General features: G+C 37.9%; 1 protein-coding gene across 1 annotated transcript in view; it reads right to left on the bottom strand.

The window, feature by feature from the left end:
- The window catches only part of LOC103515984 (1,4-alpha-glucan-branching enzyme-like), a 44,441-nt gene that overhangs the window by 13,285 nt on the left and 13,791 nt on the right, over positions 1-17,365 (bottom strand). The window contains exon 4 of the mRNA XM_008480932.2: positions 5,261-5,354. Coding sequence (XP_008479154.2) covers positions 5,261-5,354 — 94 coding nt within the window. The remainder of the gene's footprint in view (positions 1-5,260; positions 5,355-17,365) is intronic.

Here is a 17,365-nt window from a genome sequence, read left to right as displayed (position 1 = left end):
AGTTCTAAGTAGGTAGTAGGTACTTGTAGACTTTTACTTTCCCTGTCCTAATACTTGGCATAATGGGACTTTTTAGTCTTAGCCGACAGTATAAATAAGGTATATTAAATAAATAAAAAAAATAAATACTTCGGTACTTGGTCTATATACTATAAGTACTTATGTAGGTAGGTTTTACTCGGTCTATAAACTATAAGTACTTATGTAGGTAGGTCTCTGTACACACAAAAAGCCCAAGAGGCTTAGTTGTAGGGACCAAAGGACTTATAGGTGTACTAAGCTTCACGAATCTAGGTATGTATTTATGGGAAAGTATCTACTTAGGTAGCTACCTATTTATAGGAAAGTATCTACTTAGGTAGCTACCTATTTATAGGAAAGTATCTACTTAGGTAGCTACCTATTTATAGGAAAGTATCTACTTAGGTAGCTACCTATTTATGGGAAAGTATCTACTTAGGTAGCTACCTATTTATAGGAAAGTATCTACTTAGGTAGCTACCTATTTATAGCAAAGTATCTACTTAGGTACCTTGTGTTGGGAGATTTAAGATGAATTCTAAAGATGGGTTGGTAAAAAAAAGGATGATTTTCCAAATTTTGACCTTACACAACTGTAGGTGGTGCACTTTGTATTTGATTCAAAATGCCCGTAAAAATGGCTTCATTGTATATTTCAATCATTTCTATCCACTTTTTTTCACCTCCATGCTCATTGCCCCGACTAGTGCAGCGCTCTAGTGGCAAAATTTTGTACTTCGTAGAACAATGGAACATTCTGAAAAGGTTCATGACTTCTTGCTAACAAGAGTAGAATAGAATAGAATGGAATTGAATAGAATAGAATAGAATAGAATATAGGCAGATAGGCACCTTGTTTATCCTGCTGGGATGGGACTGAAAAGAATCTTTACCGCCGCAGTCTAACCAAGGTCGGTCTCATTTATTTTGACATATTACGGGGAACGGGAAATTCTTGGACGGTCTGACGGACCTAGGTCTCTAGAGATTTTTCTGCCACTTACACTGAAAACTGTTTGCCAGACCGTCTGAGCGTGAGTCCCTGGCCTGAGAAATACTGTGGACTGTGGCAGGTACATGTTTGAAGTAAAATTTGAAGTAAGGCCAGCCTAGTTAGCTTGGTAGGTAGTGCGTCTGCCTTGTAAGCGCTAGGCCGCGGGTTCGATTCCCGCCCGGGGCGGATTTTATCCCGATGGAAATTGTAAATATTATTTTTTACCCAATCGTCTTGAGGGGGAAAAATACCTTTTTGGTTTTACCCCTACTGTTAACTTATGAAATGTGTGTTCGACCTTTAAATCAACTGTAGAATTTATTTACGTCTACTTATCTTATACCTACGTATTATGTATGGCAACAACCTATACGTAATTTGAAGGATAAGAAATTAATGTTCATCGGGTCAAAGGTTAGTAAAATTGAATCAAGGCAAAAGAAAGACATGATAATAAAACAAATAACAAAACTAGATCATGACGGTGGTAAGGAAGATAGTACGTATAGTAGGTACCTAGGTACGTACATAAAGGTTAAAATATGAAGATATTAGGTAGGTAAGTAGGTACATATTATCTGTACGTACCTACTGAAAATCACATTCTGTGACTATACTAGGTTATTTTTAAATTTTGTGAGTTATTTTATTTTATATTTACTAATAGTTTGTTAGGTAGGTAGTTATTGGAAAATCGAACATCACGGTTAAGAAAACCACACAGCACACAGTTAGGTAGATATTTATTAGTGTTTACTCTATCTATGAGATTTACCAACTTCTCCTGGAGGCCGATTGCGTTTTGCTGAAAAAAAAAATTGGTCGAAAGGAAAGAGGTATAAATTTCAAGTCAACGAGCAAACTATACCATATCTGTCGCGGTAGGATATTTAATATGTATTTTCACTTTGTTCCTGTAATGTGCCCACTGCCCACCACTCACACTCACGCTCAGACCCTGACAGACCGCAGTGTCCGCAGTCTCACAGACTTATGTATCACTGAAGGTAAGAAACGTTCTGCGTGGTTGGAATGCTTTTTTTTTAGACGGGTTGTTAGGTAGTAGGTACCTATGTACATATATCAATTTAGACATTATCAGGAATTAATAAGTCACCTTCTTTTCCAATCACCTCACCCATCCCACTATAATATATTACCTTCATGCTTTTCAAACTGCTCTAAGAAGTTGACCATAAGGCCATAGCGTCTCTTCATCTCATACTGGTAGGGATTCAGGTAGGGGTCTCTCTCCAGCAGCTTGTGTAGTTCAGGAATGTGAATGGAGGCTGGGTCTACAGACTGGGAGTTACCCATGGTTGTAACGTGAGAGCTATCTGGGGAAGAAGCAAAGAAAATCGATTGATTTCTTTTTCAGTTAAGAAACATTGGACATGGTTGGTATCTGGACGGGTGACCGTCTGAGACAATCGTGCTGATTATTTTCGGGGTGCACTCAGCCTCAGAGGCTGGGTCTACAGACTGTGAGTTACCCATGGTTCTAACGTGAGAGCTAACTGGGGAAGAAGCAAAGAAAATCGGCAAATTGATTTTTCTTTTTCAGTTAAGAAACATTGGACATGGTTGGTATCTGGACGGGTGACCGTCTGAGACAATACGTGCTGCTGATTATTTTCGGGGTGCACTCAGCCTCGTAAGGACAATATCGAGGAGCTGATTTAAATCCTAGCAAAAAAGGCCAGAACAATGAGGCTTAAAAGCTTGATAGCTAATCAACAAGTGAAGAGAAGAAACTAGAAAAAACACTTAGATGGATGCATGTTGGGTTGTTGGGTCAACTGGTCAACATGAGAACTGGAAATCCGGAGCACCAGACAAAACTAGATAGATAACTAAAAGGATAAGAAATTAATGTTCATCGGGTCAAAGGTTAGTAAAATTGAATCAAGGCAAAAGAAAGACATGATAATAAAACAAATAACAAAACTAGATCATGACGGTGGTAAGGAAGATAGTACGTATAGTAGGTACCTAGGTACGTACATAAAGGTTAAAATATGAAGATATTAGGTAGGTAAGTAGGTACATATTATCTGTACGTACCTACTGAAAATCACATTCTGTACCTATACCTACTAGGTTATTTTTAAATTTTGTGAGTTATTTTATTTTATATTTACTAATAGTTTGTTAGTTAGGTAATTATTGGAAAATCGAACATCACGGTTAAGAAAACCACACAGCACACAGTTAGGTAGATATTTATTAGTGTTTACTCTATCTATGAGATAAATTTGATAATTTGAAGGATAAGCAATTAATGTTCATCGGGTCAAAGGTTAGTAAAATTGAATCAAGGCAAAAGAAAGACATGATAATAAAACAATAACACAACTAGATCATGACGGTGGCAAGGAAAATAGTACGTAGTAGGTACCTAGGTACATAAAGGTTAAAATATGAAGATATTAAAGGTAGGTAAGTACCTAGGTACATATTATCTGTACGTACCTACTGAAAATCACATTCTGTGACTATACTAGGTTATTTTTAAATTTTGTGAGTTATTTTATTTTATATTTACTAATAGTTTGTTAGGTAGGTAGTTATTGGAAAATCGAACATCACGGTTAAGAAAACCACACAGCACACAGTTAGGTAGATATTTATTAGTGTTTACTCTATCTATGAGATTTACCAACTTCTCCTGGAGGCCGATTGCGTTTTGCTGAAAAAAAGTTGGTCGAAAGGAAAGAGGTATAAATTTCAAGTCAACGAGCAAACTATACCATATCTGTCACGGTAGGATATTTAATATGTATTTTCACTTTGTTCCTGTAATGTGCCCACTGCCCACCACTCACACTCACGCTCAGACCCTGACAGACAAATTGGTCGAAAGGAAAGAGGTATAAATTTCAAGTCAACGAGCAAACTATACCATATCTGTCGCGGTAGGATATTTAATATGTATTTTCACTTTGTTCCTGTAATGTGCCCACTGCCCACCACTCACACTCACGCTCAGACCCTGACAGACCGCAGTCTCACAGACTTATGGATCACTGAAGGTAAGAAACGTTCTGCGTGGTTGGTATGCTTTTTTTTTTTTAGACGGGTTGTTAGGTAGTAGGTACCTATATATACATATATCAATTTAGACATTATCAGGAATTAATAAGTCACCTTCTTTTCCCTTTTCCAGTCACCTCACCCATCCTCACTATAATATATTACCTTCATGCTTTTCAAACTGCTCTAAGAAGTTGACCATAAGGCCATAGCGTCTCTTCATCTCATACTGGTAGGGATTCAGGTAGGGGTCTCTCTCCAGCAGCTTGTGTAGTTCAGGAATGTGAATGGAGGCTGGGTCTACAGACTGTGAGTTACCCATGGTTCTAACGTGAGAGCTAACTGGGGAAGAAGCAAAGAAAATCGATTGATTTTTTTTAGTTAAGAAACATTGGACATGGTTGGTATCTGGACGGGTGACCGTCTGAGACAATCGTGCTGATTATTTTCGGGGTGCACTCAGCCTCGTTCGAAGTTGATTGATAAAATAAGACTTACATTTAAGGTACCTACCTACTACCTGCCTATCAATTATTTACGTACTTGCCACTTTTTGTTTAATAGGTACCTACCAACTACAGAAATCAAGATTGACAAGCCTACAGCCTACCTAATGTAGCCAAATTTAAAAATATTTTCTCGAAAATTTGATATCTATTTTGTGAAAAAATACGTATACTGAGTACCTCGAATCTATATCTACGCTTTTTTAATTTCTACTTTTTTCTTCTTGAGAGAGAGTCGAACCCGGGACATTGGAACTTTTTTGAATTTTGCGGGTATATTCATTCCCTCCCCCCATTTTTATTTCCACATTTCGTTTTATGCTTATAGGTAGGTATTTTTCTGGATTGACGCCCAGAAATCCGCGTATAAAACATACAGCAAACCGCTCAAACGTTCTATTTTTAACCTACCTACTGAACTTCAAGTAGGTAAATAGGGAGGGAGATATATGTTTTTTTTTTTTTTTTTTTTTTTTTTTTTTTTTTTCATGAGGTTAAGCAACGTTGCGCGTGTTTGGTATTTGAATGGGTGACCTCCTGGACATCAGTGATGTGCTAGTGGCATCCCAGCCACAAGCAAGCTAGGCGAAGTGCATGTGAATAGTAAGGCTTTCGTTTAGGGCCAGCCACTTACAATCAGGTCTACCTGATAGTGAGTGGCTGGCCTTATGATTTCAAGGAGAACTAACCTAAAGATTTGGCTTACCTGGAAGAGGCAGCGAAGAAGCTGGTAACTTGATATCCAAAACTAGCATAGTATGCATGTTCCATAATAGCCATCAACTGAACCGCGTTATAACCTAGAAGGAGAAACAAGCAGGTGATTAAAAAGAGATCGAACCCAATGCCTTCGGGTTGAGAGGCAGTGCTGTTAATCACTCGGACACTGAGTCACATGATACTCAGACATATAGATAGTACAATAGGAAAGTTACCATTGCATGAAATCTAACTTTTTTCAAGGGTTTATGTACCTATTTATAACTGCTAAGGTCTTATCGTTCCGAAAGCGAAGAGAGAAGGAAGACAGGTCTATAGGAGAAAGCCAGCCGTTCCGAGAACGAACATTATCCGTTCAGGATTGGAATAAAACTGCCCAGGGCGAGGGGCGAGCTATCAGGGAGACCTGATAGTGTGTGTGCTCAGCATCAAGTAATCAGGTAGACCTGACAGACGGAAATTTTCAGCCGATACTTGTCAGGTATACCTGATGGTGAGTGGCTGGCCTTATACCTTAAATTGACAATGAAAAGAAATTCAAGAGAACGTACGTAGGTATACTTACCTACTGATAGGTAGGTACCTATCTAAATATAAGTGTACGAGTAATGTATTGCGGGACATATAAATACATCAAATAGATACCTACTTACCTACTGAAGTACTTAGTATCTACTTACAAATTAATTAAATTAAATCCAACTCAAAACGACCAACACGTACAAAAATCCACTGTGGTTTTCCACTCAGCAGAAATAAAACAAAATGACAACTTAACACTAAACAATAAAAATCTCTTTCAACTTGTTGAAAACAATAAAATTCTGAACAAAACAACCGTCCGCGAAGATGATGTGTTCACTCACCGAAAAATTACAGACAAATGAAATTGGAGATTTTAAAAAACGGAAATTCAATATGACCTCTGTCTAACTTTAGAAACTCTGATTATAAACTGGGCTATCGTAGGGAAAAAACAACTTGGAGGGTTTTATGTTGGAAATTATTTTGTTATCAGTGAACTTTTGACATGGGCAGCAATGGTTGTTACGAGTTTGAACTTAGACCTGGCTCTACCTTACCTCGAGAAGAAAATGATGTCCATTGTAAATGGGTATGAAATAAAACACAACTGTTTGAAAATTATCTCGGAATGGAATGCTTTGGAGAATGTACTGGAATAGGTAGTTGGGAAAGGAAAAAAGTTGTTTTTTATTGATAATTTTTTTTTCTTTATTTTCGATCTTTATTGAAAGAATGTGATAATTCAAAATTCATTATGTGAACAGTAGGTACCTAATACTTACACGGGCCGAGTAACAAACGGAAGATTATTTTAATTTCGCGCCTCCAGATTTTTGATAACCGCTTTCAGGAGGTAGAACGGGTGGGGATATGTCGATCATTTATCCCACATGTATTTTTTTTTACCCCACCGGGAATCAAACGCGGGTCTCCCGCTTCCAAGACGAAGTAACTGTGGCAGCTAAATTCCGTTCCTCATGAACGCGTACAAAGTCCTCATAAGATGCACACTTCTGTTCCTGCGTACATATTCCTACGTGTGATTCATATATCTTGAGGTTGTCTGGTTTCTTCGGCTTACTAGAGGTCCACTTGTGTTTATCCTGGGGTTTTGGATTCCAGATACGCTGCTCATAGGCGTGACCTACTACTGGGGGCTCCGTCACGTATGTAGCCCATGGGGAGAGTCTGAGAATAGAATAGATCTTGTGTTGGGAGATTTAAGATGAATTCTAAAGATGGGTTGGTAAAAAAGATGATTTTCCAAATTTTGACCTTGCACAACTGTAGGTGGTGCACTTTGTATTTGATTCAAAATGGCCGTAAAAATGGCTTCATTATGTATTTCAATCATTTCTATCCACTGTTTTTCACCTTCTCGGTCATCGCCCCGACTAGTGCAGCGCTCTAGTGGCAAAATTTTGTACTTCGTAGAACAATGGAACATTCTGAAAAGGTTCATGACTTCTTGCTAATTTCCTTTCAAACTGTTTACTGCCTTGAAATATGATTAGTTTGTGAAAATATCGAAATTATTTTAAATAGCATAATTAACCAAATATTAGATTTTAACATAACTTTACCTAGGTGTGTAACTTATTAGGTAATACAAAAGAAAGTCAGGCTTGACCAAAGAAAACTCATTTTGAAGTGTGTTCTTTTTGTTTTAATATCGGTGAATAAGTGTGATCTAGTGATTAATCGAAATAAGTGTGAGGGAATTTTGGAAGCAATAATAAGTAAATTTCATCTCGAATAATAAGCATTACTTGTGTAAAATTTATGTGTGTAACATCGCTTGAAATTTCATTAGAATCATGCTAATTTCGCTGACATTATCCTAGTATTTGGCACTTTATTCTACTTACCCCTACCGTTCTCAACCCCATCGGGCGGTTCACAGTTCCTCTCGCGGGCCAAGTTTTCCCCGTAGTCGCGTCCCCAGTGTATTCGCCCGCATCGGGGTTTCCTCTGGCGGGTGTTATGGCCGTGGTGGAATCATGCTAATTCCGCTGACATTATCCTAGTATTCGGCACTTTATTCTACCCCTACCGTTCTCAACCCCATCGGGCGGTTCACAGTTTCTCTCGCGGGCCAAGTTTTCCCCGTAGTCGCGTCCCCAGTGTATTCGCCCGCATCGGGGTTTCCTCTGGCGGGTGTTATGGCCGTGGTTGGGCCTAGCCGGCACGGGCGCGGCGTGTCTTCCATGATGCAGACCAATCAGCATGCGATCCTTGCGGCGGCCCAGTACTACGCACCTCCCCACGCGCACCAAGCGTCAACACCGTCCGGTGTGAATCATGGCGGGGAGGGGGTGGGCGCTGCGGGGTCCGGGCTCGATGTGCAGCCGGACCGGCCTATCGGATATGGAGCTTTTGGTGTCGTGTGGTAAGTTATGGACTATTGATTTCTTTAACAAGAAGAATAATGATAATAATATAGGTATCTTGTTTATCCTGCTGGGATAGAACAGCTGGGAAAAGGACAGAAAGGGAAAAGGATAATAATATTCGCCTAGGTACCTTTAATTTTGCAGTACCTACCTACATATGTACCTACTTGGAACTTTGATAAACGACATTTTTCGTCTTTCTACTTTCTACCTATTTACTTACCTAAGTACGTACGGAAAGTAAAAAACAAAGAAATCCACCTTGTTTCGATTAAATGAGTAAGCAAGGGAAATGAAAATAGAAAAAGAAACTACACAGAACGAATGCAAAATGCAAATCTATAAATTTAATCAATTTTGCTGGCAAATTTCATTGTCAGATTTTTTTGCCATGTGTCTGCCATGTTTTTTCTTCTTCTCCTCCTCCTCCTTCTTTGCCATGTACTTCCTTCTCTTCTTTGCTATGTTCTTCCTTCTATTTACATCGAAGTATTTCTCGTTGCAAATCTCTATTTCCTGTTTCAACTCTTGGAATGTCTTGAAATTTCTTACTTAGCATTCTGATTATTAGTTACCTACCTCCTCAACCAGCATCTTATTTCCTTTTCCATTGCCAATGTGATTATCCTTCAAAAAACATTTCGCGTTACACAAAAAAGTTGATTCCAACTCTTGACGTTCGCCGTTCTTGCTAACTTCATTCCAATAAACTTGAAAAAAAAATTAATTTTAGTTTCGTGAAAATCGTTGGACGGGGAAGATCTGCACGTCGAAAGTATTTTAATTTTTAACACAAAAAAACTTTTTTTGTGTAATTATTTCCTATTAATTGATCATTAAATTAATTCTTTGTGTTTTTTTTGATCAAATACGACGGTCACATTTGTCACGAATTTGTTTTGTTCCTGTTTACATCAGTGTGTACGTTTGTGATTTTTCATCTGTTTTAAAAAAAACCTGCCCTGTTTTTTCATCCATATTTTAATTTCTCGTCCAACAAGGAAACAGTGTTTTATTTGGTAATTCTTCACACTTTGTTTTATTCTTAGCAATCACATTTGTGTGCAAGTTATTTTATCAGACATGGTTCACGTCAGGTGTTTTAAATTCCATTGGGTAAATCATACCTATTATGAAATAGGCTACCTCAGCTAATGTCAAATGGGAAATAACCTACCTGATGTGTTTGCCTGCATTCATTCTGAAAGTTATATCTAGCTATGTAATATTCAACGTAGGTAATGAAAGCAGAAGGTAAACCCAAAGGTTATTGCAAATAGATGTCTGTAAGTTCTTATTTTGGGTATCAAAGTCATCAAAGTTTCTCGGGAAGTATCAGGCAGTATGTTACATGAGCATACCAGTTCATAATCTAACTTAATGAGAAGATGACAATATTATAAGGAAAATAGTGAAGTAGGTTTGTGAAATAGCTCTAAGATTTACAAGTCAAACACATGTATTGATCTCTAATCCAATGATTAAATCTCAACTAAATCAAGAGATAGATTCTCAGATAGGTTGGTACTTTTATCCCCAGCAGCAATTGACCAAATAACTTCTACCCAGATTATATTGGATGGTTTGTCAGAGATCCCAGTATTTTGCTATGTATCAATATGTCAAAGTACTAATACCTAGTTCACTGAAGGTTAAGCAACGTTGAGCGTGATTAGTATCCGAATGGGTGACCATCTGGCAATCGTGTGTTTGTGGCATTTTCCCGGCCCCACTCAGGCTGTGGGTGAGGTTCATGTCAGTAACTTACTAGCTCCTCGCAGAATGGTAGATAAAACCCCCCTCGTTAAAGACCCTAGTATAGTTATACAGGGGCGTTGAAGCCCTTTTTTTTATTTTAAGAGGTTTGACAGGGAACTGTAACTGCTATGGTCTTATCGTCCCAAAATCGAAGAGAGAAGGAAGACAGGATAGGAGAAAGCCAGCCGTTCGGAGAACGAACATTATCCCATCAGGATAAAATCCGCCCCGGGCGGGAATCGAACCCGCGGCTTACCGCTTACAAGGCAGACGCACTACCAACTAAGCTAACTAGGCTGGCGTTAAAGCCCTTTGACTTTTGCCAAGTGACGCGAAGTTTTTTTTTATGGAACCCGAAACTGATCTTTTCTTTTTCCATGTTGTATCTGCTGATTGGTCTAACTTACCCGTGAGGTACAACTGTTGAGCGCTCGGGGCCCATTCAAAACATCGCACTGAATTGTCGGCCTGAACATGAATACCGTACTTGTTGTACGATGTTGTGAACTTCTCTATTCCACCTGAAATGAAATAAAAGAATAAATAAAATTGTAAATATTATTTTTTACAGTCCACGTCAACTGGGAAGTCCGATGGAAGCGCATGGAGGGAAACCGCAACTTCTCAACTGTAAGTCGGACAGTTCTAAAAGTTTATTCAAGGAAGCCAGGAAATGCAAAGAAGCAACATAGAGTATGAAAGTATGAAAATAACGAGAGTATGAAAATAACGAAATAAAGAGGAGGAGAAAGAAAAGACTGAGGAACAGGGAGAGAAAAGAAAAAGAAAGGAAAAGAGAAGGAGAAAGAGAGAAAGGAAGAGGGTGGAAGTGGAGGGAAAGAGGAAGAGGGGGAGAAAGGGAAGATGGAGAGAATAAGAAATACTGAAGAGAAAGAGGAAATTAGGAGGAGGAGGGGGAGGATTAGGCAGCAACTTATGAAGAGAAAGAAGAAGATTAAAGAAAAGGGAGATGGCAGAAAGGGAGACTGAGATATTCTATGTCCCACTACCAACTAAGCTAACTAGGCTGGCTCATGGATTCTTTTTGGTGAAGCTGAGAGCTTCTTCACAATTTTTGTGGGTATAACAACTTTACCTCCTTTAGTATGGCAAGCCAGTCTAGTTTGCTTGGTTGGTAGCAAGTCTGCCTTGCATGCGCTAGGCTGCGGGTTCGATTCCCGCCCGGCGCGGATTTATCCTGAAGATATAAGGTTTGTTCCCTGAACGGCTAGCTTTCTCCTATCCTGTCTTCCTTCTCTCTGGAGCTCAACTTCATACACAAAAAGCCCATTCTGAGGCTTAGGTGTTGGGTAGGGTTGCCAACTTTTTTTTCGGCATATATATACGGTACAAACTAGCAAAATGGTTAAAAAATACGGATTTCCCGATTTTTACCCGGAACAAAGGCATGCATAGGCCTAGAGATCCAGATTTATGAATCATGCTGCATGCACCTGTACGCTGTACGTTATACATTCGTACTAGTATACGTAGTACGTTACTACCTACACTACACTACCTACTTGACTCGCGGGTTTTTGTGTTTTTCGTACGTACCTACCTATCTTTTTAACTTTTTTTTTCTGTTTATTATTCAGTTCCCAGTTTTTACGAATCTACGAATGACGAATCTTCTCTCTTCGCTTTCAGGACGACGAGAATCTGGGAGTTACAGTTCCCCCCTCTTCCAAAGGAATTTTAATTGTGTTAGGCATAAATGCTTGTCACAAATGTCGTTCCCTGCTTAATGCACTACGCTAAATTTTATGACTTGACTTGGACTCGAACCACCAACCTCCAGATCCGAAGTCCACCGCGCTAACCACTGCACCACTGAGATTGGTCCCTCTTCAAAAAGTGAAATGTCTTCAATTTATTATTATTATTATTATTATTATTATTATTATTATTATTATTATTATTATTATTATTATTATTATTATATTTATTGGAGTATATCAGCATAAGTCGTATTTCCCTCTCGGAGACTGAGGGATGGTAAACCGGCGAAAAATGGAGTTAGGTATTTCAAAATTTCGGAATTTTATTTATATTGGCGAATCTGGACAATTCCTGAAGAAAAGAATGTATCAGCATCAATATGATATTAAAAAAAATTGCACCACCATTTTCGTGATCCTGGTAAAAAGACCTTTAATTTGATATATAGGTCGACCAGGTTTGGATAAGTCCTTCTACTTTTACTGTAGGCCAGGCTCTGAAAATTTTGGAGCATTCACCCCTTGATACATCACTATTTGGACTCTTGGGTCCCCCTCAATGAAAATCCTGGATAAGGCCCTGATCTACCCACTGTTTCATCAAATATATATTTAGACTTGAGCGTGAAATCTAGAGTTGGTCTTCTTAAGCTGTGTCGACTATGTGTGGAGACAGCTTTACACCTCCCTCAATCTGACCCTTGTGAACATCAATGGGCTAAAGGCTAAAGGATGTTTACATAAGGAAGGATAGGATAGGATGTTTTCTTAACATTATATTAAGGACGAAACGAGAAATGGTATGAGAGAGAGAGAAATGGAGAAAAGGGGAAAGAGGGAAATGGAGCATTGGGGAGAAAGCCAAAGAAATTATGTATGGAGAGAGAGAGAGAGAGAGGGAGAGAGAGAAAAAGGAAGGAAGGAAAGGGATGAGAGAGAAAGAGAATTAGGGAGAGAGCCAAAGAATCAAATAGAGAGAGAGAGAAATATAGAGTAATCGGAAGAGGGAGAGAGAGAGAAATGGAGCATTGAGGAGAGAGCCAAAGAAATCAAATAGAGAGAGAGAGAGGGAGAGAGAAAAAGGAATGAAGGAAAGGGATGAGAGAGAAAGAGAATTAGGGAGAGAGCCAAAGAATCAAATAGAGAGAGAGAGAGAAATATAGAGTAAAGAAAGAGGAGGGATGGATAGGAGAAGAAGAAGAAGAAGAAGAAGAAGAAGAGAGAGAGATAGAAATTATGTCCTGTTAGACCAGATATGTAGGTATTAGGCAAATAGGCAGATGGGGGTTTCCATTTAATTTACATGCTATATGCAAAAGCCTTAATATACATAACCGTACATACGATAACGTTAGTATATAATTTCTAGGGTACCTTACCTTGTGTGCTACCTAACCCTATAATTCCTAGACAGTTGATCATTTGTGATATAGCATTTTTTGCGTGCTACCTAACCCTACAATTCCTAGAAAGTTGATCATTTTTGACATAGTATTTTTTGCGCGTTAGACGTTAATGAGCCTATAATACCCAGAATGTTGATCATTTGTGAAAGTTCATTCGTGGGATAAAATAAGGTATTTTTTACTTTTTTCTGTGGGACCAAATTTTCAGAGGAATTTTCCCGCAGTAGCAACCTCAGTGGCCGAGTGGGTATCACACTAGGCTTGTACGCTGGAGGTCCCGGGTTCCCGGCGCGGTCGACACGTTCAAAAATTAAGGGGGGAACTTTATGATTATGAACACGAACACCCTGTATATTTATGCGTTGTAAATTGTTATAATGTACAATACATAGGTCCCTATGTATTGTATCTTTACATAAGCGGATTTAATTTGAAAATTTTAATTATCTAAGGCTCTTTTGTTCCAAGGAAAATAGAGAGAGAGGGGGGGAAAAGAGGGAGAGAGAAAACAATTTTTCATTATTTTTCCCTGTGATGTTGAAGCTTGTTGAAACAAGAGAGAAAGAGAGAGCAAGTGAGAGAGAGTAAGTGAGAGAGAGAGAGAGAGAGAGAAAGAGAGAGAGAGAGAGTAAGAGCGAGGAGAGAAAAATCTAGAACTGGAACTAAACTGGAAACAAAGCCTGTGAATAGAGAGAGAGAGAGAGAGCTAAAGAGGAAAGAGAGAGAGAGATAGAAAAGGAGGGGGTGTAATATGGAAAAAGATACGAAAATAGTAATAATAATAATAATAATAATAATAATAATAATACTAATGGAAGAAATAGAAAGTAAAAAATAAAAAGTTTGAACACCAACACAACCAACAACAACAACATCACCACCCCCAACAACAACAACAATAACAACAACAACAACAACAACAACGATGAACACCATCACCACCCCCAGCAACAACAACAAAGACAACAAAAACAACAACAAGAGAAGGATTGTAGGCCTGTTGAGGCAGGATTAAGGATTAGAGAGGATTTTTTTTCTCTCTTATAAAAATAGACGGAAAAAAAAAAATAGAAAGTAAAAAAAAGTAAGTAGAGAGTATAACAACCATACCAGGGAAACTTTATTTTCGTTAGATCATACAATACATAATTCATTGGTTTTTTTTAAGGCCGAGGATTGGATTTTGAGGTTTTTTATTACTTAGAAAGACTGTTTCTTTTCTCTCTATCTATCTATCTCTCTCTCTCTCTCTCTCTGTGTTTTTTTTTTTATGTTTCTATGTGTACTTTTTTTTCTTCTTCTCCTTCGTCTCCTTCTTTTTAAAAGAAGGTAAAAAAACTCCTCTTTGTGTTGAGAAAATGGAGAAGAGAAATGAAAAGAATCGTGAAAAGAAAAGAAGTTCTAACATAAAAGAAAAAAATAAAGAAAAACAAAGAGAAATCTTCCAATTCCGAACGAATTAGGAATTTGAGATGGAGCTAAATTTCAGTCTTTAACTTGCTAATAATAGTAAAATAATCTACCTACAAATTGTAGGTAGAATGCATGCAACATTATTACCTACAAACTTTTTTTTTTCTTTGCAGCACCCCTAGACTTTTTTTCCACCGGCCGCCACTGCCTACAATACCTACATAAATTAAATTGTAGATCTTAAAATTGTAAATGCTTAAAAAAAATAATAGAAAGTAAAAATAATAATAAAAACTAACAAAGATCTTCAAACGGAGTTAGAGATCTTCAATATAAAAAAAAATCGCCTGCGGCGCAACTGTTGCTTATCCTTGGCAGTCACTGTAGGTAGGCAATATATTAGGCATGCGCATGCCTCCTACCTTATGGCAAATATCTTCTACTTCTCTGATTTATTTATTTATTATTATTATTATTTTATTTTTAACCTACACAAACTTTTTTGAAGAGCGGAGCAAAATAATAAAATATACAAAATTACGACTGAGTTGTTGAGGAGAATGGTAAACAGGTAGGTAAGTAGGTACATTATCATATTACCTATTTCCTCTTAAGTACATATATATGAACGGAATCTATGTACTTATTTACGTGTACATACAGAAATATGTAAATATAGGTACATACCTACTTCATTACATAGCCTGTTTCAGATTTCTTTCATTTCCTCAAATCAGCTTTAGTGCAGTGGTTCTCAAACTTTTTTGCATGGCGCCCCCTTTTTGGGCATATTCTCATTTTTTCACGCCCCTTTGGTGAAATTTGTAGCCTAGGTATATTGATGAAATTTGTAGCCAAAACCAGGGCTGATCGAGAGGCTGACGAAAAACGCCGACCCCGTCTGTACACGAGAAAAGGCGAAGAAGAAGGAGAAGGAGAAGATGAAGAAGAAGAAGGAGAGGACGAAGAAGAAGGATAAGATGAAGAAGAAGGAGAAAAAGAAGAAGAAGGAGAAGATAAAGAAGGAGGAGAAGATGATGAAGAAGAAGGAGGAGAATTGAATTGAATTGAATTGAATAAGCAATGTATTTATAAACAATAATAAGTACATAAATTAGACCATCCCCTAAGCTTGCAGAAACTTCTAGGGGGTGCGGCTGTTTACTTCTTCAGAATGTACTCGGCTTCAAAGTGATGATTCAAAAGTATTCATCGGATTAACTTCTTGTTTTCCTCAATCAAAATTTCTTTAATTTTCATCTTGATTATTCTCATGTTTTGTTCTTCTATAAATTCTGTACAGTATTTTTCAAGCAAAGTTGGAATTATGTAGGTTAAACATCTTTCTCCATACAGAGTGTTAGGTCTTGATTTTACAAAGTAAGTATTTCGCGTATCATAAGGATTAGGCACTATTCTTCTATATTTCTCATCTCTGAAGTGGTTCTCCAGCAATATTTGTACTGATAATAATTTAGGTGACAGCAGATAGGGTATTTCAGACGCGAATATTTTTAATATCAACTTTTGTTGTAAACTAATCAGGGGGTTTAAAATATAATCCGGGCAGTGAGAATATAGAGTTACTCCATATCTAAGTATTGACTCTATCAATGAATAGTAAATAGTTCTTTTTACGAGCATAGGTACATTGTTAACATAGCACTTATTTAATCTATACAGAATCAGTCTCAATTTCTTAGTAATTATTTCAACGTGACTTTTGAGCTTAAAATCATAATCTAAGAATATTCCCAGATATCAAAAATCTTGTTTGTATTCAATTTCAGGACAAGAACAAGTTCTAATGTAAGACTCCATTTCCAGGCAAGATCTTGAGTGACATTTAATTTTGTTTTTCATTTTGAGGTAAGAGTTCAAACGGCTATGTATGTTACTTATGATCGTCTGGCATAATAAACGACAGAAGGCATCAATTCACATATAAATCGTTTAATTCCATTTAGTTTCAAGCGGCAATTTATTTCCAACTGTGCAAACAATACCAAATGAGGCAATACACACTTGTACAGGGTGTTACCAACCTCAGTGGTGAGCACGGTGGACTTTGAATCTGGAGGTTGGTGGTTCGAGTCCATGACAAGTCAAGAATTTATAGTGGGCCAGAGTTCTGATCCTGAAGAAGCTCTTCCACCCAACTATATAAGGCACTATTTTTTTTTTTTTCCTTAAAAAAATGTTTGCTAGAGGAAAATGTAACTGTAAAGGTCATATGGTCCCAAAATCGAAGAAAGACAGGATAGGAGAAAGCCAGCCGTTCCGAGAACAAACATTATCTGAGGCACTAATTTGAATCCCGCACCATCGACAAAATTTCGCACTCGTTTTTCGATAGCAAATATTTCAACGGGTTACTTTCTGGTGTTCTCGTGTTGACCCAGCACCCAAATGGGAAGTCTTGTGTCTCTTCTCGCCCATCTGGTGAGAGGCATACTACGGTGTTGTCTAATGTAGCAGGTAGAGTTGGACACTCCTTGAAAGGAGAGACTTTGTTTAGAGGGTTCCCCTGATCCTGAAGGTGCTCTTCCATCCAACTATATGAGGCACTAATTTGAATCCCTCCATTGACAAAATTTCGCACTCGTTTTTCGATAGCAAATATTTCAACGGGTTACTTTCTGGTGTTCTCATGTTGACCCAGCACCCAAATGGGAAGTCTTGTGTCTCTTCTCGCCCATCTGGTGAGAGGCATACTACGGTGTTGTCTAATGTAGCAGGTGTTTCATTGCTACGAAATAAAAACGGCGGTGAAACACTTATCTTTTCTTTTTCAACTAATAGACTTAAAAAACATACCAAGTGCTTAAGCACAAGTTGGCAATTTGACAAAAGCTAAGTTAAAACACTTAACTGA

This window comes from Diaphorina citri, unplaced genomic scaffold, assembly GCF_000475195.1.
Source record: "Diaphorina citri unplaced genomic scaffold, Diaci psyllid genome assembly version 1.1 scaffold1454, whole genome shotgun sequence".
Lineage (NCBI taxonomy): Eukaryota > Metazoa > Arthropoda > Insecta > Hemiptera > Psyllidae > Diaphorina > Diaphorina citri.
Note: the sequence above shows the minus strand (reverse complement) of the source record. Positions and strands in the feature narration are given on the sequence as shown.